At 47.1% G+C, this 26,573-nt stretch overlaps 1 protein-coding gene across 1 annotated transcript in view; it reads right to left on the reverse strand.

The window, feature by feature from the left end:
• Positions 1 to 26,573, reverse strand: part of LOC144605260 (synaptotagmin-6-like) — a 299,058-nt gene that overhangs the window by 25,158 nt on the left and 247,327 nt on the right. Inside the window, exon 4 of the mRNA XM_078420353.1 lies at positions 3,385 to 3,505. Coding sequence (XP_078276479.1) covers positions 3,385 to 3,505 — 121 coding nt within the window. The remainder of the gene's footprint in view (positions 1 to 3,384; positions 3,506 to 26,573) is intronic.

Genomic DNA, 26,573 nt, shown 5'->3' on the forward strand with positions numbered 1-26,573 from the left:
ATAGACAATAGACAATAGGTGCAGGAGGAGGCCATTCGGCCCTTCGAGCCAGTACCGCCATTCAATGTGATCATGGCTGATCATTCTCAATCAGTATCCCGTTCCTGCCTTCTCCCCATACCCCCTGACTCCGCTATCCTTAAGAGCTCTATCTAGCTCTCTCTTGAATGCATTTAGAGAATTGGCCTCCACTGCCTTCTGAGGCAGAGAATTCCACAGATTCACAACTCTCTGACTGAAAAAAGTTTTTCCTCATCTCTGTTCTAAATGGCCTACCCCTTATTCTTAAACTGTGGCCCCTGGTTCTGGACTCCCCCAACATTGGGAACATGTTTCCTGCCTCTAACGTGTCCAACCCCTTAATAATCTTATACGTTTTGATAAGATCCCCTCTCATCCTTCTAAATTCCAGTGTATACAAGCCTGGTCACTCCAGTCTTTCAACATATGACAGTCCCGCCATTCCGGAAAATAAACCTAGTAAACCTTCGCTGCACGCCAACAATCCCATCCCTCTTTTCCCTTCCCCCCCAAACATCACCTCTCCGTGTTATCTTCTTCTGCCTGACCTGTTGAGTTACTCCAGTACTTTGTGCATTTTTTACTTGGGCTGTCTATTGTTTCAAGTTGCTTCCTCTATTCAAAGCTGTATGATGTGATATTTAAACCTTCATATCCAGCTACCTACTGGACCTCATTGGCCCATCTATCTACCTACTGTAGGTAGCTGGGCCAATGTGGAATAATTTATTTGGGGAGAGGAATGTCCAAAAGATTCTGATTGAAATGTGGTTTAGTTTAGTTTAGTTTAGTTTAGAGATACAGCACGGAAAAAGGCCCTTTGGCCCACTGAGTCCGCGCCGACCAGCGATCCCCGTACACTAACACCATCCTACACATTCTAGGGACAATTTACATGTATACTCAGCCAATTAACCTACAAACCTGTACGTCTTTGGAGTGTGGGAGGAAACCAAAGATCACAGGGAGAATGTGTAAGCTCCATACAGGCAGCACCCATAGTCGGGATCGAACCCGGGTCTCCGGTGCTGCAAGTGCTGTAAGGCAGCAACTCTACCACTGTGCCACCGTGCCACACCGTGGTGCAGAGAAGAGGAACAGAGAGCAGCAGGAAAATTGTTCTGGGACTGACGTCAATGAGTGATTCACTCGGCAAAGTCTGAATTTACAGCAGGGCGGGTTTCCACAACTGACAAACGCCTGCACAGATGCTTTCCAACATGTCCCACGCCAACTAAATTGGGAGTGAAGTGTCAGCTTTTATCCCCATTGCATGAGACAGGATTCAACCAGTGACACACTGTATGTACGCAGGGCGGAGGTGTTGAAGATGCGCGCCTGATTGTGTGACGCATCTACCCAGAGGAAATGCATGGCTTCCCACCCCCCTGCTGAGAGGACTTGAGCTTGATTTGTTCCAACCCGTGTCGTTTGTGAAATTAAAGCCTCAGGCTTGTGCATATAAATAAAGCAGCAGGCAAGGCAAAAAGGGACACCACTAAACTCCGGAAAAAAGCTCAATGCCAACCAGTTGTTGAGTGGATGTTGCAGGAATGGCCTTGACCCTGGACCACTTGGCTTTCTTTACCCATGTTGCACACCTCCATTCCAGGACAATTGCAGATGCTAATTGCCACCCCAACAATTTCTACCGTTTGGAGAGCAATTCATCAGGGCATCTTGAGAAGTAGTTTAGTAAAGCAAGTTAAAGCAAGTACCACAAAATGCTGGAGTAATTCAGCAGGTCAGGCAGCATGTCAGGAGAGAAGGAATGGGTTTATTCACAAAATGCTGGAGTAACTCAGCAGGTCAGGTAGCATCTCGGGAGAGAAGGAATGGGTGACGTTTCGGGTCGAGACCCTTCTTCAGACTGATGTCAGGAGGGCGGGACAAAGGAAGGATATAGGTGGAGACAGGAAGATAGAGGGAGATCTGGGAAGGAGGAGGGGAAGGGAGGGACAGAGGAACTATCTAAAGTTGGAGAAGGCGATGTTCATACCACTGGGCTGCAAACTGCCCAGGCGAAATATGAGGTGCTGTTCCTCCAATTTCCGGTGGGCCTCACTATGGCACTGGAGGAGGCCCATGGCAGAAAGGTCAGACTGGGAATGGGAGGGGGAGTTGAAGTGCTCGGCCACCGGGAGATCAGTTTGGTTAATGCGGACCGAGCGCAGTGCTGGAGTAACTCAGCAGGTCAGGCAGCATCTCGGGAGAGAAGGAATGGGTGATGTTTCGGGTCGGGACCCTTTTTCAGTCTGAAGAAGGGTCTCGACACGAAACGTCGCCCATTCCTTCTCTCCTGAGATGCTGCCTGATCTGCTGAGTTACTCCAGCGTTTTGTGATACCTTCGATTTGTACCAGCATGTGCAGTTATTTTCCTACACTATAAAGCAAGTTATGTGGCAAGCTGGTGCCACATTAGTTTAGTTTAGCTTATTGTCACGTGCACTGAGGTACAGCGAAAAGCTTTTGTTGCGTGCTCTCCAGGCAGCGGAAAGACAATCCATGATTACAATCGAGCCGTTTACAATGATTGGACACATGATAAGGGAATAAAGTATGAGGAAAAGCCTCAACCCCTAACAGCTGGAAAAATAAGGCCAGCAATGACTTGGGTACAGTCATCTGCATTGGAATGCATTATACATGTCGTTTACTGTTATTATATTCTAATATGTTCACCAATCAAAGGATGCTTTTGTAATAATAAAGTTAATATTTAGCAAGTAAAATGACTATCTTCAGAGCCATTCAGTTCATGATCGATTAATCGGAGAAATACTGAAAGTAAGTGGTGAATGTTTGGAATAAACCAGAAAGAATGGCATACATAATCACCGAATCCCTCAGTATCTGTAAAGGGAAAGGAAAGGTCCTGTCATTGTTAGATTTATAACCAGTCCTCGAAAGGACGGAGAGATCTTGGAATACCACCTGATCTTCCCATTTCTATGTGTAGGAAAAACTGCAGATGCTGGTTTCAATCGAAGATAGACACAAAATGCTGGAGTAACTCAGCAGGACAGGTAGCATCTCTGGGTGATGTTTCAGGTCGAGACCCTTCTTCAATCTGAAATGCATTCATTCAAGGAGTCTGAAGAAGGGTCTCGATCCGAAACGTCTCCTATTCCTTCTCTCCAGAGATGCTGCCTGTCCCGCTGAGTTACTCCAGCATTTTGTGTCCATCTTCTCTTTCCATTTTCTCACCTGATGCACCATTAACTTTTTTCTTCCTCTCTACAGACGATTTCAATTGAGCTGTTCGATGTTTTCACTATTTTCTGTTTTTATTCGAATCGGGTTCTAACTTTTTCTTTCAGATTGTGTGCTGATAGATGCAGAGTTAGTGGGAAGCAACTCACCAGAGTATCCAGTAATGTCCATAGCTTTGAGATTCCTGCATTTGATGACGGTCTGTGTCAGACGGCCAGCAGTGGGCAGGTAGCAGAGAGAGAACATGATTTCCCCCAGGTCCACACTTTCCTTTAAATAACAGAGGAAAATCACATCAGGTCATGCATTTATAAAACCAGGACCAGAGAGCCCACACAGAGAAAGCAAGCCATGTCACGCAAGCAAAGCATACGACTGACCGATTGATTGTCACAATGTATGTCTCCTCGAAATAATGGTCAGTCCAGGCACAATGGATGTTTTAACTTTTGTACCTTCAGGTAATGACCTATTGACTAGCTGCAACTAAACATACTCAAGCAACATGTTCACATGCCATTGTGTGTGTGTGTGTGTGTGTGAGGGGGGGAGGGAGGGGGCGGTGGGGGGGGTTGCACAGTGGCATAGTGGTAGAGTTGCTGCCTTACTGTGCCAGACACCCGGGTTCGATCCTGACTATGGTTGCTGTCTGTACGGAGTTTGTACGTTCTCCCTGTGTCACTGCGCGAGTTTTCTTTGGGTGCTCCGGTTTCCTCCCACACTCCAAAGACGTACAGGTTTGTAGGCTAATTTTAGATTTTTTTAGATTTTAGGGATACAGCGCGGAAACAGGCCCTTCGGCCCACCGAGTCCGTGCCGCCCAGCGATCCCCGCACACTAACACTATCCTATACACACTAGGGACAATTTTTACATTTACCCAGTCAATTAACCTACATACCTGTACGTCTTTGGAGTGTGGGAGGAAACCGAAGATCTCGGAGAAAACCCACGCAGTTCACGGGGAGAAAGTACAAACTCCGTACAGACGGCGCCCGTAGTTAGGATCGAACCTGAGTTTCAGGCGCTGCATTCGCTGTAAGGCAGCAACTCTACCACTGTGCCACCGTGCCGCCCGATTGGCTTCAGTACAATTGTAAATTGTCCCTAGTGTGGAGGATAGTGCTAGTATATGGAGTAATCGCTGGTCAGGGTAGGCCAAAGGGCCTGTTTGCGCGCTGTATCTCTAAAGTTTAAAGTAAAGTCTAACGTCTAAAGTGTACCAAAATGTCAGCTCTGGGTAAGTCCCGGGGAAGAGCTTAAGTTGTGAGTCAGTCATGGGAACATGGAACCGAACCAAACGCAAGATGGTTAAAGCCAATCAAGTTGAATGAAAGGCTATCTTTTCTTTAGCCTTCTCCACTCTTTTTCCTTAATGCCCCACTGTTATTTACATGCTCCACCTTCTCCACCACTATCTACCTCTTTGGTGACCCTCAGTTTATCCATGACCAGACTTTGCTGGCTTTACCTTGCACTAAACGTTATTCCCTTATCATGTATCTATACTCTGTAAATGGCCCAATTGTAATCGTGTATTGTCTTTCTGCTGACTGGATCGCACGCCACAAAAGCTTTTCACTGTACCTCGGTACACGTGACAATAAACTAAACTGATATAACCAAACGGAATTGTCCAGCCAACAGGATACGAGGTGAATGCTGGGTGGTCACCCATCTTAATATTACTGAAAAGCAAAAATACTATGGAAATAAATATCACACAAGAGTTCACACTAGTAGGTGATAAGTAAATCTGTAGAGTTTACAGATTTAATTGAATTATTATTGAAGGGTAAATGTAACTCGGCTCATTAGCTCAAAACATCCCAGATTATTTGGCAGCTAATGGTGTAACGTTGAATTATGTGATGTTGGCAAAAAGGTCCTTAATTGTGTGCACAGCAAGATCACACTAAGACCAATGTGATCAATGACAACTTCTTCTGCTCCAGAGCTGGAATGATTAAAAAAAAAGAGACAAAGTGCTGGAGCACCTTAGCGGGTCAGTCAGCATTGCTGGAGAACGTGGGTAGGTGGCGTTTGACTGATTGTGTGGTGGGGGGGGGGGGGGGGGGGGATATGGGGATAGAAAGGTGGGGCAGAACAAAGCATGGTAGGTAATCAACGAACACAGGTGGGAGGGTAGGGGGGGGGGGGGAGGGGTTATAGGCAGAAGGATAGACAAAGGCCAGAGATAAAAACAGAAGGTGTGAGACAGAGAGTGAAGAGTTGCGAACTGTGAAGCAAGAGGAAGGAATGCAGCTGCAGGGTTGGTGGGGGGGGGGAGAGAAATAGATGCCAGTCCAATTAGGGCCCGGGGGGAGGGGGGAGGGGGGAGTGAAGGGTTGTGGGGGAGAAAGTGGAGGGGAAGGGTTGTTCGACGCTACTTAAAATTGGAGAATTGGGTGTTGATACGTTGGGCTGTAAGCTACCCAAGCAGAGAATGGTAAAAGTTGGCTAGGACACAAACTGAATACACTTGCTCAGCTAAACATGTTGGCGCAGTAGTCTCTAGACTCATGACCAGGGACAGGTTGATGTAAGAAAATAACTGCAGATGCCGGTACAAATCGAAGGTATTTATTTCACAAAATGCTGGAGTAACTCAGCAGGTAAGGCAGCATCTCAGGAGAGAAGGAATGGGTGACGTTTCGGGTCGAGACCCTTCTTCAGGGACAGGTTGATGGTCGGAATAGGAGAAATATGATTTTGATATGTTGGTTCACCAGCAGTGGGCTGTGTGGAGTTCTCTCTCCCCTCAGCATGCCAGTTTCACCCACATCTCAAGGACGTGTGGGTTGGTAGATTCATTGGATTGGCTTCGTTCTGTGGATGACTGGCAGAATCAGAGGGAAGTTTGATGGGAATGGGGAGAGAATAGGTTTCAGAGAAAAGTTATTAGGGTAATGGGATTGCTCTGTAAGCCAGCATGGATGTGATGGGTCGAAGTGGCCTCCTCTGTGTCATAAGCAGAGTCATAGAAAGTGGAACCAGGCCCTTCAGTGCCCCAGCTACACCAGTCCCACCTGCCTGCATTTCCCACTAACACTGTCCTATCCATGTACCTGTCCAAATGTTTCTTAAACGTTGCGATACTATCTACCTCAACTACCTCTTCCGGCAGCTCGTTCCATACATACACCACCCTCTGTGTGAAAAAGTTATCTCTCGGGTTCCTACTGAATCTTTCCCCCCTCAAATCCTCTGGTTTTCGGTATCCCTGCTCTGGGCCAGAAACTCTGTGCGTCTATCCGATCTATTCCTCTCATGATTATGTACACCTTTATAAAATCATTCCATATCCTCCTGCGCTCCAAGGAATAGAGTCCTAGCCGGCTCGACCTCTCACTATAGCTCAGGCCCTCGAGTCCTGGCAACATCCTCGTAAGCCTTCTCTGTATCCTTTCCAGTTTGACAACATCTTTCCTATAACATGGTGCCCAGAACTGAACACAATACTCTAAATGCAGCCACGCCAATGCCTTATATAACTGCAACATGATCTCCCAAGTTCTATATTCAATAGACACAAAATGCTGCAGTAACTCAGCGGGACAGGCAGCATCTCTGGAGAGAAGGATTGGGTGACATTTCGGGTCGAGACCCTTCTTCAGATTGAATTCTATACTCAATACTCTGACTGATGAAGGCCAATGTGCCAAAAGCCCAGAGGACATAGGTTCAAGGTGAAGGGGAAAAGATTTAACAGGAATCTGAGGGGTAGCTTTTTCACAAAAAGGGTGGTGGATGTATGGAACAAGCAGCCAGAGGAGGTAGTTGAGGCAGGGACTATCCCAACATTTAAGAAGTAGTTAGACAGGCACATGGATAGGACAGGTTTGGAGCAACATGGGCGAAATGTGGGCAGGTGGGACTAGTGTGGCTGGGACATGTTGGCCGGTGTGGGCAAGTTGGGCCGTAGGGCCTGTTTCTACATTGTATCACTCTATGACTCTATGACCATGCTATATACCTGTGGTGCCACTTTCAACTAACTATGTACCTGCACTCTTGAATCCCTCTGCTCTACAACATTCCCCAGAGCCGCACCATTTACCATGTTGGTCCTGCCCATGATAGTCTTCCCAAAATACAACACCTCACATTTCTCTGTTTTAAATTCCATCAACCATTCCTCAGCCCACCTGCCCAAACAATCCAGATCCTGCTGCAAATGTTGACAACCATCTTCGCTATCTACCACACCCCCCCACTAGAGTGCCATCTGCAAACTTGGGTAGCTGCAGTACTGTTGTGTAGTATCAGCCAAGACTGTTTGCTCAGATATATGCTTTACAATCTTGCACTCATTCCATTCTGACCCAGAGACCAGAGTTCTTCACCACTCGATCTGAATACAGAGTGCCAGGGGGTTAGTGGGGAAGTAGATTCAGCTGCAGGTGAGCTGGCTGTGCTGAAGGGGTAAGCAGATGACTGTGACATCACAGGCAGACGTGTAGCCCAGTTACCCGCGTCATCAGCTTCCATCATCACCATCACCTCTGACCTAGACGCCACCTCAACAATTTCTCAGCTCAAGTTAAACAGTCCCATGTAGGGCTCAGTCCATGACTGTTAAAGGCATTTGCTCTACTCACTGCGCTACTGAGCTACTAAGACAGTTTCTCTCCCTGCTGTCGATGTCTCAACAAGTAGTTCGGCGCTGGAAATAGTAAAAAAAGGGAAGGGATCTACTCAAGAGCAACCACCTTCGTCAAGTGACACTGCCACCAGGGATACCTCGTGCTTCAACGTTGAGTCCAGCCAGCTCTGGAGCAGCACACACTGGATCTCAAATGTCAAGCACCTGCTGATACTCACACAGTCAGCTGCAGAAGATGTGCGGCCTGCCTAGGTAACTATAACTGCTACTGCAGCATCGCCCGAAGTGCAAGGAAACAAGCTGATCTCCACCATGTAAAGAATGGACACACAATGCTGGAGTAACTCAGCGGGACAGGCAGCATCTCTGGATGGAAGGAATGGGTGACGTTTCGGGTCAGACTGAAGAAGGGTCTCGATCCGAAACGTCTCCCTTTCGGAGATTCTGCCTGTTCCGCTGAGTTACTCCAGCATTCTGTGTCTATCTTCGGTGTAAACCAGCACCTGTAGTCCTTCGTACACATGTAAAAATGGAGACTCTTCCAAGCCATCTGCATGTGATTAGTTAATATTTGTGTGGTAACATATGCAGTTTTATCACTCTGCACCAGAGATTCTTTGGGCTCAGCCTTAGGACAATTTTAAACACGATCAAGTGATTGGGCGGAACATTGTGTTCAGCTGGTAGAGCTGCTGCCTCAGGTTGCCAGAGACCCCAGTTCAGGTGCTGCCTGTGTGGAGTTTGCACGTTCTCCGTATGACCGCGTGGGTCTTTTGTGCGTCCCGGATTCCCCCCACATCCCAAAGATGTGCGGGTTTGTCGGTTAATTGGCCTCTGTAAATCGCCCCTAATGTGTGTGGAGTGGATGTGAAAGTGGGATAACGCGAGCGATGGTGTGACAGGGGTGATCAATGGTCGACGTGGGGATTCAGTTGGCAGATGTGCCTGTTTCCATGTTGTATCTTTTAATCAATCAGTCAAGAGGTTTAAAGATAGAGAATAGAGGGAAGGATGGTTGCAAATAATAGTTCAAAACAAATTAAAGGAAAGGATATAGTAATAATCATATCTGTAAATGTGAATGAAACACTAAAAGATGAAAAGCCATTACATCAGGAGTGACAACTAAAAGTAGTGTGAATAAAACGTTGGGACAGGAGACATTTTGGAAAGGGTGCCAAATATGCCAGGGTAAATTCAATTAGAAGGGTAAAACCATATAATGTACTAGTTTAGTTTAGTTTAGTTTAGAGATGCAGCGCGGAAACAGGCCCTTCAGCCCACCGAATCCGCATCAATAGACAATAGACAATAGGTGCAGGAGGAGGCCATTCGGCCCTTCGAGCCAGCATCGTCATTCAATGTGATCATGGCTGATTATTCTCAATCAGTACCCCGTTCCTGCCTTCTCCCCATACCCCCTGACTCCGCTATCCTTAAGAGCTCTATCCAGCTCTCTCTTGAATGCATTCAGAGAATTGGCCTCTGAGGCAGAGAATTCCACAGATTCACAACTCTCTGACTGAAAAAGTTTTTCCTCATCTCAGTTCTAAATGGCCTACCCCTTATTCTTAAACTGTGGCCCCTCGACCAGCGATCCCAGCGCAGTAACACTATCACACACACACCAGGGACAATTTCACATTTATACCAAGCCAATTAACCTACAAACCTGTACGTCTTTGGAGTGTGGGAAGAAACCGAAGATCTTGGAGAGAGCCCATGTGGGTCACGGGGAGAACAGCACCCGTGGTCGGGATCGTACCCGGGTCCCTGGCGCTGAAAGCGTTGTAAGGCAGCAACTCTACCGCTGCGCCACCGTGCCGCCCATATTAGTTTGTCCATGACTGGGATACTGGGTGCAATTCGGGTGACCACACAATGGGAAGGATGTGATTACACTGGAGCGAAGGTAGAGACACTGGAGGGAATGTCATGTGGAATGAAACACCTCAGCTATATGAATATCCTTTGTTGGAACAGAAAAAGACTGATCCTGGATGATGCATTCAAAACTATGCAGGACATAGATGATGAGAAACATTACTCCTTACCAGACGTGTCTTTTATCAGTGGACATAGATTTCAGGGAAGAACTGCAACACTTTTCTATACACAATTTGGCGGCTGCATTATTTTATGCCACTAAAATTGACGGTGCTTCAAGGACTTGATAGCGGTTTTTAAATTTTTAAGAGGGACGGACAGAGTTGACATGGATAGGCTTTTCCCTTTGAGAGTGGGGAAGATTCCAACAAGGGGACATAACTTCAGAATGAAGGGACAAAAGTTTAGGGGTAACATGAGGGGTAACTTCTTTACTCAGAGGGTGGTGGCTGTGTGGAATGAGCTTCCGGTGGAAGTGGTGGAGGCTGGCTCGATTTTATTATTTAAGAGTAAATTGGATAGGTATATGGATGGGAGGGGATTGGAGGGTTATGGTCTGAGAGCAGGTAGATGAGACTAGGTCAGAGAAAGTGGTCGGCGTGGACTGGTAGGGGCGAACGGGCCTGTTTCCGTGCTGTAATTGTTATATGGTTATATGGTTCTATGATTCTTCATTAGCCATAGTCCAGTTTTGGATTGTGAAGTATAGCGTATAAATGTAATGTTTTCTTTGAGAATATTGTATGCTCTTGAGGATTCGCTCTTGTACAACGAGAGTGAATTATTTCACTGTGTAACTGTGCAGTGACCCTCTGTCGAAGACCTATCGATACCACTGGGAAGTGAAGAGAGTCTTCCTCTGTTTGATCACCATCAGATCATCGGCTCCTTGTGTCTCTCATGCCTCTTATTTTCTAGTCTGAATGGAAATGAGTCATTCAGTCATAGACACACAGCAAGGAAGCAAACCCGTCAGCCCATCTCCCGTTCTCACTTGTTCTATCACCCTGCATGCCTTCTGGATGTGGGAGAGTGCCCAGAGGAGCCCCACACAGTCACAGGTAGAACATACAAGCTCACCACAGCCTGCATCGCAGATTGGTATTTTGCACATTTTTGCACATCCCCAATCCTGGACTTTCCATTCGTCACTTTAATTTCATGTTTCATAGAAACATAGAAACATAGAAAATAGGTGCAGGAGTAGGCCATTCGGCCCTTCGAGCCTGCACCGCCATTCAATATGATCATGGCTGATCATTCAGCTCAGTAGCCTGTACCTGCCTTCTCTCCATACCCCCTGATCCCTTTAGCAAAAAGGGCCACATCTAACTCCCTCTTAAATATAGCCAATGAACTGGCCTCAACTACCTTCTGTGGCAGAGAATTCCACAGACTCACCACTCTCTGTGAAGAAATGTTTTCTCATTCTTGTGTTTTATGACTGTTGGCAGACCAATTTATTTCCTGGGATGAATAAAGTTCTATCGTATCGTATCGCATCGCATCGTATCGCGTCGTATCGTATCGTATCGCATCGTATGGTATGGTATGGTATGGTATGGTATGGTATGGTATGGTATGGTATGGTATGGTATGGTATGGTATGGTATGGTATGGTATCGTATCGTATCGTAGTGTTAAACCCAGGCTCTGGGAGCTATAAAGCAGCAACTCTACTTGCGGCACCACTCTATCACTGGAAGGAGGTTGAGGTCTGCCTTTTGGGCAACTCTACAGTTTAGATCATCTCACCAACATTCCAGTCGCAAAGAAACAAAAACATATTTCCAAACCATTTAAATTTAATGAAAAAAAAAGTGGAATCGTTTAAAATGCAATTGCCAAAGACTCCTTTCTGACTAATGTTACCTCTGGTTAGAGGGCGAGTGCTTATTTTGACAGTGAGATTGTTTGAATTAGGAACCTGACAGAGTTTGGGCCAAAACATCCGATCCAAATTCTGGCTGCTCAACCTGATGTCCACTCACAAATTGGAATAGTGCAAGCCAACGTGCCAATTCTTATTGCCCAGTTTTGTTCCACTATTTTTCCCAGTTAGCTCGACATGGATGGTACTCACATTAATATTGCCCCGTTGGATTTGTCTGACTTTATTCTCTGTAAACCGTGCTTTTCAAGATAAGGAATGGAATATTCCTAAGAAAAAAGTGCTGGGGTAAATCAGTGGTCCGGTAGCATCTCTGGAAAACATGGGCTGGTGACGTTTCGGGTCAGGGCCCTCCTTCAGACTAATTGTAGTTGTGGGATGCGAAAGTGGTGAAAAGAGGCGGTGGTTTGAGAAAGCCTTGCATGTGATAGCTGGATATAGGTGAGAGGGGAGGGGGGTGGGGGGGGGGGGGCATTGGCATAAGGCTATAAGATAAGGAGTAAATAGTGAAGCCGGAGGAAGGAATATTGGTGGAAGGGGATGGGGAGAGGGGAATGTGGGGACGGGAGAAATGGATGCACATTTACGGTAAGGCACAGGGATAAGAAGGGGCAAAGGGGAGTGGGGGAGGGGTGGGCTGTTACGCCAAACTGGAGAACTCAACATTCCTTCTGCAGATAGACACAAAATGCAGGAGTAACTCAATTTGACAGGCAGCATCTCTGGAGAGAAGGAATGGGTGACGTTTCGGGTCGAGACCCTTCTGCTACGTGACCCACTGATTTATTCCAGCACTTTTTCTCCTCAGGAAGTTCTATTCCTTCTCTTGAAAACCCCCAGTTTGCAGAGAATAAAGTCAGACTGGGCAATATTAATCTCATTACCATTCAAGTCCAGCTAACTTGGACCAGTCTGAAGAACATCACCCTTTCCTTCTCTCCAGAGATGCTGCCTGTCCCGCTGACTCACCCCAGCATTTTGTGTCTATCTTTGGTGTAAACCAGCATCTGCAGTTCCTTCCTACACATTCCTTATGCAGACATGTCGTACCAGCTAATGATGTTTGTCATCATTCAGTCATCTCGCCCTAAGCTTTCCTCACAACACTCATGCCTGCACAACTTGTGTCTGCTATTCTGCCTTCCACATGTCAATTGTATGCCCACACAAAAAAACAGTCCTACTGATGATTAGAAGATAGTGATATAGCTGTTGCTTCTAGGGGTGCCAACTATCTCACTCCCAAATACGGGACAAAGTGACGTCACGCGCCCCACGTGACCTCACCTAGTCAGCGGCCATGCGCTCCCGCTTCACCAATGGCGGCCGCCCGGGCCAGGAGGTGGGTTGCTACGCAACCTCCGTTAGGCGACGCCCAGGCCTCCGGACCTAGACTGTCCGGAGGCGAAATGTCGGAACCCTACAGCGTCGGGGCCTACAGTGTCGGGGCCTACAGTGTCGGGGCCTACAGCGTCCGGGCCTACAAGGCCTAATACGGGACAAGGGCGCTCCCGTACAGGACGAACCAATTTAGTCCAAAATACGGGATGTCCCGACTAATATGGGACAGTTGGCAACCCTAGTGGTGGAGAGAGGGTCTGTTGAATGATTACTGCATGGCAACAAGCTGTTAAAGCGCTTGGTAAATATTTCCAGAATGTTTAATGCCATTTTATCCTCAGAGTCCCAGGGTGGGGTGTGGAGAACTGCAAACAAATGCCCACAAATCTGCTAACCGCTCCAATGCACTGAACAAAACAAAGAGATTACTTATATAATTAAGGGTAGATTCAACGGGCCAGAAGACATGGTGCAATGATGAGTAAATTCAGCTGGAGGATCACTGGCTGGAGGATCACTGGCTGGAGGATCACTGGCTGGAGGATCACTGGCTGGAGGATCACTGGCTGGAGGATCACTGGCTGGAGGATCACTGGCTGGAGGATCACTGGCTGGAGGATCACTGGCTGGAGGATCACTGGCTGGAGGATCACTGGCTGGAGGATCACTGGCTGGAGGATCACTGGCTGGAGGATCACTGGCTGGAGGATCACTGGCTGGAGGATCACTGGCTGGAGGATCACTGGCTGGAGGATCACTGGCTGGAGGATCACTGGCTGGAGGATCACTGGCTGGAGGATCACTGGCTGGAGGATCACTGGCTGGAGGATCACTGGCTGGAGGATCACTGGCTGGAGGATCACTGGCTGGAGGATCACTGGCTGGAGGATCACTGGCTGGAGGATCACTGGCTGGAGGATCACTGGCTGGAGGATCACTGGCTGGAGGATCACTGGCTGGAGGATCACTGGCTGGAGGATCACTGGCTGGAGGATCACTGGCTGGAGGATCACTGGCTGGAGGATCACTGGCTTATATAAAGGTGATAGATATGTGCTCAATAAAAGCTGACAGATCACGTTAACTAACAGTAATTTGCTGACTAAACCAGGTGATTTAGCCTCATAATCCTGGCAGCTAATTTTGCTCCTATTCCCACACACAGCGGACCATTACGGTAGCATTTTCTTTCTGTAATCTCTCCCACTTGCTCAATCGCATCTTCGTAGTTGATAAACATTAGCTTCTGGGTAAATATTTAAAGCCTGGGATTTTAACCTCATGGTGGGATTCTGCACGGTGATGTGTGTGTGCTTGCGTGCATGAGAGCTTGTGTGTGCTTGCATGCATGAGAGCGTGTGTATGTGTGTGTGCCTGCGTGCATGTTAGCGTATGTGTGTGTGTGTGTGTGTGTGTATGTGTGTGCTTGCATGCATGAGAGCGTGTGTATGTGTGTGTGCCTGCGTGCATGTGAGCGTGTGTGCGTGTGTGTGTGTGTACTTGCGTGCATGTGAGCGTGTGTGTGTGTGTGCGTGCATGTGAGCGTGTGTGTGTGTACTTGTGTGCATGTGAGCGCGTGCGTGTGTGTGTGTATGTACTTGCATGCATGTGGGCATGTGTGTGTGTGTGCACGTGCATGTGCGTGTGTGTGTGTGTACATGCGTGCATGTGAGGGTGTGTGTGTACTTGCGTGCATGTGAGTGCACGTGTGTACTTGCGTGCATGTGAGCGTGTGTGTGTGTGTGTGTATGTACTTGCATGCATGTGGGCATGTGTGTGTATGTACTTGCGTGCATGTGAGTGTGTGTGTGCGCATGTACTTGCGTGCATGAGGGCGTGTGTGGATGTGTACTTGCCTGCATGTGAGCCTGTGTGTGTGTACGTGTGCATGTGAGCATGTGTGTGTGTGTGTGTGTACGTGTGCATGTGAGCCTGTGTGTGTGTACGTGTGCATGTGAGCATGTGTGTGTGTGTGTGTGTACGTGTGCATGTGAGCATGTGTGTGTGTGTGTGTGTACGTGTGCATGTGAGCATGTGTGTGTGTGTGTGTGTACGTGTGCATGTGAGCCTGTGTGTGTGTACGTGTGCATGTGAGCATGTGTGTGTGTGTGTGTGTACGTGTGCATGTGAGCATGTGTGTGTGTGTGTGTGTACGTGTGCATGTGAGCATGTGTGTGTGTGTGTGTGTACGTGTGCATGTGAGCATGTGTGTGTGTGTGTGTGTGTGTACGTGAGCCTGTGTGTGTGTGTGTGTACGTGTGCATGTGAGCATGTGTGTGTGTGTGTGTGTACGTGTGCATGTGAGCATGTGTGTGTGTGTGTGTGTGTACGTGTGCATGTGAGCATGTGTGTGTGTACGTGTGCATGTGAGCATGTGTGTGTGTGTGTGTGTACGTGTGCATGTGAGCATGTGTGTGTGTACGTGTGCATGTGAGCCTGTGTGTGTGTGTGTGTGTGTACGTGTGCATGTGAGCATGTGTGTGTGTGTGTGTGTACGTGTGCATGTGAGCATGTGTGTGTGTGTGTGTACGTGTGCATGTGAGCATGTGTGTGTGGATAAGGGGAAGGGAGAGATGAGTGGGGATAGACAAACCAAACCGGTCATGAATTATTCTTAGTCCGTGAGGCACTAATTAGGCAGGAAATGGTGTTGGGTAGACTGATGGGACTGAAGGCTGATAAATCCCCAGGGCCTGATGGTCTGCATCCCAGGGTACTTAAGGAAGTGGCTCTAGAAATCGTGGACACATTGGTGATCATTTTTCAATGTTCTATAGATTCAGGATCAGTTCCTGTGGATTGGAGGGTAGCCAATGTTATTCCCCTTTTTAAGAAAGGAGGGAGGGAGAAAACAGGAAATTATAGACCAGTTAGTCTGACATCAGTGGTGGGGAAGATGCTAGAGTCAATTATAAAAGACGAAATTGCGGAGCATTTGGATAGCAGTAACAGGATTGTTCCGAGTCAGCATGGATTTACGAAGGGGAAATCATGCTTGACTAATCCTCTGGAATTTTTTGAGGATGTACTAGGAAAATGGACAGAGGAGAGCCAGTGGATGTAGTGTACCTTGACGTTCAGAAAGCCTTCGACAAGTTCCCTCATAGGAGATTAGTGAGCAAAATTAGAGCACAAGGTTTTGGGGGTAGGGTACTGACATGGATAGAAAATTGGTTGGCAGACAGAAAGCAAAGAGTGGGGATAAATGGGTCCCTTTCAGAATGGCAGGCAGTGACTAGTGGGGTACCGCAAGACTCGGTGCTGGGACCGCAGCTATTTACAATATACATTAATGACTTGGATGAAGGGATTAAAAGTAACATTAGAAAATTTGCAGATGATACAAAGCTGGGTGGCAGTGTGAACTGTGAGGAAGATGTTATGAGGTTGCAGGGTGACTTGGACAGGTTGTGTGAGTGGGCGGATGCATGGCAGATGCAGTTTAATGTGGATAAGTATGAGGTTATCCACTTTGGTGGTAAAAATAGGAAGGCAGATTATTATCTGACTGTTGTCAAGTTAGGAAAAGTCCCGTACAACGAGATCTGGGTGTCCTAGTGCGTCAGTCACTGAAAGGAAGCATGCAGGTACAGCAGGCAGTGAAGAAAGCCAATGGAATGTTGGCCTTCATAACAAGAGGAGTTTATAGGAGCAAAGAGGTCCTTCTGCAGTTGTACAGAGCCCTAGTGAGACCGCACTTGGAGTACTGTGTGCAGTTTTGGTCTCCAAATTTGAGGAAGGATATTCTTGCTATTGAGGGCGTGCAGCGTAGGTTTACTAGGTTAATTTCCGGAATGGCGGGACTGTCATATGTTGAAAGACTGGAGCGACTAGGCTTGTATACCTTGGAATTTAGAAGGATGAGAGGGGATCTTATCGAAACATATAAGATTATTAACGGGTTGGACACGTTAGAGGCAGGAAACATGTTCCCAATGTGGGGGGAGTCCAGAACCAGGGGCCACAGTTTAAGAATAAGGGGTAGGCCATTTAGAACGGAGATGAGGAAAAACTTTTTCAGTCGGAGAGTTGTAAATCTGTGGAATTCTCTGCCTCAGAAGGCAGTGGAGGCCAATTCTCTGAATGCATTCAAGAGAGAGCTAGATAGAGCTCTTAAGGATAGCGGAGTCAGGGGGTATGGGGAGAAGGCAGGAACGGGGTACTGATTGAGAATGATCAGCCATGATCATATTGAATGGCGATGCTGGCTCGAAGGGCTGAATGGCCTCTTCCTGCACCTATTGTCTATTGTCTATTGTCTAAATGCACCTTCCAAGGATTACAAGGATGATTTACTTTGCATGTCCTATTCCTACCATGCAGAGATATGTTCCAGGATTACGTATCATTCTTAGTGTGCTGGAACTGAAGACCAGCCATCCCTCCAGGTGATTCTTCCTGAATAAGTCAACTCCACTTTGGGTGGTGCAGCTGTAAAGATGCTGCCTTACAGCGCCAGAGACCCGTGTTCGATTCTGACTACGAGTGCTGTCTTTATGGGGTTTGTACGTTCTCCCCGTGACTTGCGTGGGTTTTCTCCGGGATCCCCACATTCCAAAACGTACAGGTTGAGGCTAATTGGCTTGGTAAAATTGTAAATTGTCTCGAGTGTGTGTAGGATAGTGTTGATGTGCGGGGATCGCTGGTCAAGGCAGACTCTGTGGGCTGAAGAGTCTGTTCCTGTGCTGTATCTCTAAACTAAACTAAACTAAACACAACAGCCAAGAATTTCAACACCCAAAAGTCCAGAGTTGTACAAACAAAAATCATGTAAACCAATTTTTCATGATAGTGAGAGTGGCAATGGTAGCCAAAATAGCAGTTGCCATCAACAAGGTTGGCCATCAGTAAGAATGTATGTAGGGAGTATTGATGAAAGGGCTGAACGCTGGATCAGAGCAAGTGGGTCACACATGGTCAGTGTGGTCTTGTGTGATGGAGGACCTGTCTCCCCGCTGTATCTCTCTGTGTCTCATTCCTTCCGAACACTCCCAAAACGAGTTTGCGTATGATTGTAGTGCGATGACTTAGATCATCGCACTACAATGACCTAAGGACTTAGGACTACAATGACCTTAGGACTTACTTCCTGGTCAGAACCTTTTTAAAAAATGAAGCAACCTATCCAGGAAATTCAATCCGCTCACACCAGCTATTGCTGAAGCAAAGTGGAGATGGAGCCAGCTAACACTATTTAGGACTGGGAGCAAATTGCATACTTTCTTTGTTTAGGGCTCATCAAAGATTGAAAAAGATTTGGTGACATTACTAACGCAATATTAATGTAAGAAAATAACTGCAGATGCTGGTACAAATCGACGGTATATATTCACAAAATACTGGAGTAACTCAGCAGGTCAGGCAGCATCTCGGGAGAGAAGGAATGGGTGACGTTTCGGGTCTCGACCCTGAAGAAGAGTCGAGACCCGAAACGTCACCCATTCCTTCTCTCCTGAGATGCTGCCTGACCTGCTGAGTTACTCCAGCATTTTGTGAATGCAATATTAATGGATCAATGGTGCAGATGATTCTCAACACCTCCGACTCCTGGTTAAATCGGCAGTGGGTAAACGGTCTCCATCTAAAGTGATGCAGGAGAGGAAAATGAAATGGGATCTTTCCTAATCTTTCTCTTCAACTCTCGGTGAGTTTATGTGAGAAGCCTGTGGAATCTGAAGCATTCGGACGAATTGGAAGTTGGGAATGATGTCCCAGACTGCTCTGGGTGCTGGTTTGCTGCAATGCTGAGTCCTCAGACCTGCAGTTTTTATGATGTAAAAGATTATTCTTCGACAACTAAAATATAAATTCATGGTGGTCATCTTAATTGAATATTGATGTCACCTGACAATGGGCATGTGAGCACAATCTAAACAAACAACATTCTCGCTGTCAAGTCCTGGGCAAAACTTTCTGCATAAGGAAAGCATAATGCAATGTGGTTTTAAAAGATTGTTGCCTGTTACTTTAGAGGCAATGTTTAGTTTCGTTTTAGTTTAGAGATACAGCGCAGAAACAGGCCCTTCGGCCCACCGAGTCTTCATCGACCAGACCAGCAACCCCTGCACATTAACACTCATTACACCTACAGCAGGGACAATTATTTTTTCATTTACACCAAGCCAAGTAACCTACACACCTGTACGTCTTTGGAGTGTGGGAGGAAACCGAAGATCTCGGAGAAAACCCACGCAGGTCACGGGGAGAACGTACAAACTCTGTACAGACAGCACCCGTAGTCGGGATCGAACCCAGGTCTCTGGCGCTGCAAGCTCTGTCAGGCAGCAATTCTACCGCTGCGCCATCGAGCCACCCAATGCTCCAGAGAAATTGAGAAAATAAATTATACAAAAGATGCGGAAAAATAAGGCTGAATTTATTCACGCAATTTCAATAGAACCTTGGTGCTTTGCTGTCGAAAATTGGGGTCACCCAGAGCAGAAGAAGTTTGCACCGATTTTTCTGTTCATAAGTTGGGAAATTTGCTTCCTCATTTTCTCATGGGCTCTTTGTTTCCCCTAAACCTATCAATCCAAAGTAAATCTCCCCCTGTTGATGTCGCCATCTGAGTTTCGAACTGACTGCTCTATAAAATGACTTCTTAGTTAAAGGCAGTGCACTGTGACCTCATTTTCCTGAAAGCGTGCTCTTTAAAGGGCCAATGTCAAACTTCATTCTTTGTTCTCAATGAGATCGGCAATCTCTCCTGCTGTTTCCGACACAGCCTGCGATTGCTTTGTCGCTGGAGGTCAGTGCCACTGTTTATCTCACGTCCTGTCCTTGGCAACATGTCCTCTGTGCCACATCTCACGGGGCTGTTGCTTACAGCCGCTTCAGAGATGTCATTAAAACCCCCATTACCAAGGGTGGAGGGGAAGACTTCATCTATTTTTTTCTTCCTCCCACAGTAGTGGGATGAGCAGATCGTCCTACGTGTGTCGCAGTCAATCAGAGACCATGCCCATGTCTTACAGAGACTTGAAATACAAACAGTAAATGCCAGCAATACTCAGCAGGCCAGGCCACACCCGTGGGAAGTGAAACAGAGTTAATGGTTCATTTTTGAAGCCTGTGGTTCTGGAGGTCCCTGGGGCGTTTTTTGCACTAAGAAAAATGTCCTTTGCAAGCGCTGTTCTTCACCAGTCTGTCCAGGTGCCTCTAACTCCTGGGAACACCCTCCCATCCACCTCCCCCCACTGCAGCATCCATCCACTCTGCAGCAACTCTCGACGATGGCTGGAAGAGTGCTGCTGGAGTCGTGGAATGCCCCTTGAAAAGCTGGCTGCAAAGGTTCACGAGATTGATCCCTGGGATGGCGGGACTGCCATATGAGGAAAGATTGAAAAGACAAGGCTTGTATTCACTGGAGTTTAGAAGGATGAAAGGGGATCTTATAGAGACGTATAAAATTATAAAAGGACTGGACAAACTAGATGCAGGACAAATGTTCCCAGTGTTGGGGGAGTCCAGAACCAGGGGCCATTTAAAACTGAGGTAAGAAGGAACTTTTTCACCCAGAGAGTTGTGAATTTGTGGAATTCTCTGCCACAGAGGGCAGTGGAGGCCAATTCACTGGATGAATTTAAGAGAGAGTTAGATAGAGCTCTAGAGGCTAGTGGAATCAAGGGATATGGGGAGAAGGCAGGCACGGGTTACTGATTGTGGATGATCAGCCATGATCACAATGAATGGTGGTGCTGGCTTGAAGGGCCGAATGGCCTCCTGCACCTATTTTCCATGTTTCTAAAGCTTCCACCTCCTGAGTTAACTACTGAGAACTGCAGGGAATCGCAGAACATAGATATGACAAACCAAAAAGAACGCACATAGGTTTCTGTTCTGCATTACACGTAGACACCAAACAAGGTCTGTGCTTAGATGGATGCCTATGAACCACATAAACTTGTGCATGGATGCTCTGTGGATCTTTATTGATGTGCTGCTTTTATACAGTTAGAGAGATGAAAACAATACCAAAAGAGTGTAGCGTAGAAGACATTTCTGGGCCTCAAAGTTAGAGAATACAAGACCTGCAAATTTTAGTTTGACTGATGTTTCATTACTGATAATAAAATAATGCACATGTTGACTATGTGTGCTATGGCTAACATATTACCATCACTGAGTCAAGAATTGCATTTGATGTCTTTCATGTTCTGTGTATTTGATTTAGAGAAAATAAATGAAGGCCTTTGATAAGATTAAATTCAGGTTACGTTAAGATCCATAGCCTTCTCTTTTTTTTTAACTGAAATATAAAGTAAGATGGACAAAAAATATTTATTGCATGGAATTAGTCATGAGTAACATATTCACAAGCAATAAAATCCACCTTAGATTCACAGAAACTGAACTACTGAAGGAAGGATCCAGAGTCCATGGGATGGAGGCAATAGTGGAGGACACACAGTTTGGAGAGGCAATGTCAGAACAGCCCCAGGACTTCAGAGCAACACTAGATGAAGACTGGAGCATTGATACCATATTGGAAATGGCCCGGAATGCCAAGGCAGCACTAAATGATGCCTGTGCCACTGACACCAACCTGGTAGATGTTTGGAGCACTAAGGCAGCAATAGAAAAGGCTTGGGATATTGAGACGATATTGGAAGGGACCGTGGGCACCACAGAAAGACTAGGGAAGATCTGGGATGTTGATCCATCATGTGATGGGACTTTGGCCACCAAGATGAGCTGCCAAAGGCCATGGGACATTGGGACAGAACTGAAAGGGACCGTGGGCACCACAGAAAGACCAGGAACGACCTGCGATGTTGAGCCAACATATGATGGGACTTTGGCCACCAAGATGATCTGTGAAAGGCCATGGGATGCTGGGACAGAACTGAAAGGGACTGTGGGCACCACAGAAAGACCAGGAACGACCTGCGATGTTGAGCCAACATGTGATGGGACTTTGGCCACCAAGATAATCTGCGGAAGGCCATGGGACGCTGGGACAGAACTGAAAGGGACCGTGAACACCACAGAAAGACTTGGAACGACCTGGGATGTTGAGCCAACATATGATGGGACTTTGGCCACTACGATGAGACATGAAAGGACAGGGGATATGGGGACAAAATCTGAAGGGACCATGGGCACCACAGAAAGGGTAGAAAATACCTGGAATGTTGAGCCACCACATGACGGGACTTTGGCCACCACGATGAGTCATGAAAGAGGATGGGATTTTGGGTCAACATCAAAAGGGACTATGGGCACTACAGAAAGACTAGAAAAAACGTGGGATGTTGAGCAGGCACCGGAAGGGACCTTGGCCACCAAAGCATCATTGGAGAATACCCGCAGTAATGATGGTTCAATAGAAGACATCTTGGCGACAAGGGAAAGACTAGAAAAGGCCTGGGATATTGAAATAAGATTGGGAATGGCCTGGAAGAACGAGGCAAGGGTTGCAGAGGGCTGGAGCGCTGATGCATATTTGGAAGAGCCCTGGAGGAACGAAGCCTGGACAAAGCAAGCAATGCTGGCAGGGTCTTGGAAAAAGGCAGCCATGCTGGTGGAGGCTTGGAACACCAAGGTAGAACTAGTAGGCGGCTGGACCACCACGGCAACCCTGGCAGAGAGTTGGAGAACAGATACAGCCATGAAAGAGACCTGGGACAGGGAGAAACCAGCAGAGGATACCCAGGGTACAAAGTCAGCACTGGAAGATCCTCGCAGCATGGAGGCAACGTTTGCGGAAGCCTGGAGCACCGAGACATCTCCCGGAGCAGAGTGGGGACATGCGACCACCCCGGAAGAGGTGTGGGACAGGAAAGCACCGCAGGAAGAAGCCTCAGAAGCAGAGTCCTGGAACAGGGAGCCCGTGCCGCAAGAGCCTGCGTCCATTGAGGAAACGTGGTCGGAGGTCTGGAGCAGTCAGGCCCCATTCAGCGCAGCATGGGAGACGGAGGCACAACAGGACGAGGGCTGGCACACATGGGCAGCAACAGCAGATACCTGGGACATTGGGTCGTCAGGGAGCGAGTCCTGGGATTGTGAGACCATGGTGGAGGAGGACAGATGTACAAAGGAACTGTCCTGGGACTCCAAAGAACATCTGAAAGAAGCTTGGGACGCCGGGGTGACGATGACCGAGACGTTAGATGCAGAGGAAGCACCGGAAGAAACTTGGAGAGCAGAGGCAACGCAAGACCATTTCTGGGGCCGTGTGAAAACGCAGGAATGGCCCGGTGCAAGTGATGGAACACCAGAGGGGCACCGCAGTATCGAGGCCATGCTGGCAGAGGCCTGGAGAAGAGTAGCAGTCGTGACAGACGCCTGGAGGAAACAAACGGCGTTAACAGAGGCCTGGAGAGCAAAGGCAATATCGGCAGAAGCCTGGAGAAGAAGGTTGCTGCTCGCAGAGGCCAGGAGGGCGGAGGAAGAACAGGCAGCAGACTGGACCCGAGAGGAAATAGTCACGGAGACCTGGAGCACCGAGGTGAGAGGGGAAGAGGCCACAGTCGTGCAGTCAGAGGTCTGGGAAACAGACCAGACGTTTCAGAAGTGGCAGACGTCCAGAGTATGGAGGCAGCAAAAGCAGCGGCCGAGAGTACAGAGAATGTACAAGCAGACAGCTGAACCCCCGAGACCACACTGGCAGCGCCCGGCCGCATGGAGACAATACTGGGAGCGGTCTGCAGTGCAACGAAGGCAGTGGCAGAGGCCTGAAACAGCGGGACAATACTGGCAGACGCAGCAGGTGCACGAGGCGGAACAGCTGAAGTCTGTAACCTGTCGAAATGAAAAGATCTGTCGGATGAGGCAGTGAATGTTTAAAATTATTGTTTAAAACATTGATGGTGTTTCATGGCAGCTTCATTTCGAGAGAGGGTGTATGTGACCATTCTCTAGGCATTTACAATATTACAAAGGTGCCTGCAACATGTTGCCCACTAAGACAGAGGGAACTCTGATCTCAGCTGGCCAAAGCCTTCTGCTGGAAATTTGCTCCACACAATCCTCCCTGCTACGACAGGGAGTGAAATAAACATGCTCCTCTCACTCCTAGTTTCACTCAAGACTTTCTCCTATTATACCCCTGTGTTCTAGCTTGACATTAAGAGACTAAGTGTAATAATCTCCACCATCATGTCAATGTAGATAAATGTCAGGTTATCCACTTTGGCGGCAAAAACAAGGAGGCAGATTATTATCTCAATGGTGTCAGGTTAGGTAAGGGGGAAGCGCAGCGAGACCTGGGTGTCCTTGTACACCAGTCACTGAAAGTTGGCGTGCAGGTACAGCAGGCAGTGAAGAAAGCTAATGGCATGTTGGCCTTCATAACGAGAGGATTTCAGTATAGGAGTATTAAGACCACATCTGGAGTACTGTGTACAGTTTTGGTCTCCTAATTTGAGGAAGGACATCCTTGTAATTGAGGCAGTGCAGCGTAGGTTCATGAGATTGATCCCTGGGATGGTGGGATTGTCATATGAGGAAAGATTGAAAAGACTAGGCTTGTATTCATTGGAGTTTAGAAGGATGAGAGGGGATCTTTTAGAGACATATAAAATTATAAAAGGACTGGACAAGCTAGATGCAGGAAAAATGTTCCCAATGTCCAGAAGCAGGGGCCACAGTCTAAGAATAAAGGGGAGGCCATTTAAAGCTGAGGTGAGAAGGAACTTTTTTACCCAGAGAGTTGTGAATTTGTGGAATTCTCTGCCACAGAGGGCAGCGGAGGCCAAATCATTGGATGAATTTAAGAGAGAGTTAGATAGAGCTCTGGGGGCTAGTGGAATCAAGGGATATGGGGAGAAGTTGGACACAGGTTACTGATTGTGGATGACCTGCCATGATCACAATGAATGGCGGTGCTGGCTCGAAGGGCCGAATGGGCTCCTCCTGCACCTATTGTTTATGTTTCTATGTTTCTATTAAGCTGGTAACGATGTAAACAAAGATTCACAAGGATGTTACTGGGATTGGAAAGCTTGAGTTATAAGAAAAGAGTGAATAGACTGGGAATTTACCCCTGGAGCATAGGAACCTGAGGGGTTACAGTATAGTAGATAAAATATCAGTCTTTTTTCCCAGAGTAGGAAAATCTAAAACTAGAGGGCATAGATTTAATGGCAGAAGGGAAAGATTCAATGGGACCCGAGGGGCAACATTTTCCGCATAGTGGGTGGTGGACAAAGATACTAGAGGAGCAAGATAGACCACTCGACCCTAAAAACCGTAGTATGTCACGAGGCCTTTTTAGTAGGCAGAAACTTGCAGAAACATTTAAAAAGAAAGATAACAAAAATCTGTGAATTGATAGATGAGATATATTCTGCATTTTAATGGTATCATCACACATACTGTTCCCCCAAAACACTGATTACACTGCGAGAGGCAGAGCGAACGACGGGTCTCGCTTACTAAAATGGCGGACGTTACGCTCCTTTGCCTACTACACTTCAGTATAGGCGATTTCAAGGCAGTGGTCCATCTTGTTCCTCTAGTATCTTTGGTGGTGGGTAAATGGAATGAGCTACCAGAGCAGGTGGGAGAAGCAGATATAATGACTGCCTTTGAAAGACATTTGGAGAAGTATATGGATGGAAGATGATAAGAGAGATATGGGCTGAATGCAGGCAAATGGAACTAGCTCAGGTAGACACCTTGGATGGCATCGAAAGGATGGGCCAAAGGGCCTGTTTCCATGTTGACTCCAGAACGTCACAGCAAATGAGTCTCCTTGCATTTACAAAGAAACAAATAGAAAAAAAATATATGAGAGGTATAGATAAGGTGAACAATACCTTTTTTTCCCTCCAAGGTGGAAATATGAAAGACTCGAGGGCTTGCTTTAAGGTTCGAGGGGGAAAGTTTCTAAGAGATCGGCACAGCAGGCTTTTAACACAGCGAGTGGTAGGTGCCAGGGGGTAGTAATGGAAGGAGATATGATACTGGCATTTAAAAGCCTTTTAAATAGGCAGATGGATATGCAGGGAATGGAGGGACAGGGAGAGGAGATGAGTTTAACGGCATCATGGTGGGCACACACATTGTGGGCTGAACGGCCTGTGCCTCTGCTGTACTGCACTATCATCAATATTCTAGGATTTGCTCCCCTAAGGACATTATAGGGCCAGATGGATTTTTATGACAATCCGTCGGGACAACTTGTACATGGAAGATAATGTCTTAATACTTGATGGGGTTTTTTTGAGGAGGTGATAAATGTGATTTATAGGTGTAGACTGTTGAATGTTGGCTATATGGATTTTAATCATTCGTTTGGACTGGTGGACTGATCCAGAAGATTAATATGTACGGGTTTCACAATGACTTGGACGTGTGGATTGAGAACTGGCTTACTGGTAGCAGACAGGGGGATGTGGTTGAAGGACACATTCAGGCTGGAGGTCTGTGATCAGTCTGCAGGTTTCTCTGTTTTTTGTGAAAACAAAATATCAATGATTTTGACATTAATCTAGACGACTTGGCTCATGGGTTAGCAGGTGACACCAAGATTGCTGGAGTTGTGATCTGTGAGAAAGGCCGTCAAAATATACAATGGGGTACAGATCAGCTACAGAAGTAGGTGGATAAATGGCAGATGGAGCTTCATACATGTGTGAAATGTTGTATGAATGTCGACGGACAATTTA

The sequence above is a fragment of the Rhinoraja longicauda genome, chromosome 24, assembly GCF_053455715.1.
Source record: "Rhinoraja longicauda isolate Sanriku21f chromosome 24, sRhiLon1.1, whole genome shotgun sequence".
NCBI classification, from domain to species: domain Eukaryota; kingdom Metazoa; phylum Chordata; class Chondrichthyes; order Rajiformes; family Arhynchobatidae; genus Rhinoraja; species Rhinoraja longicauda.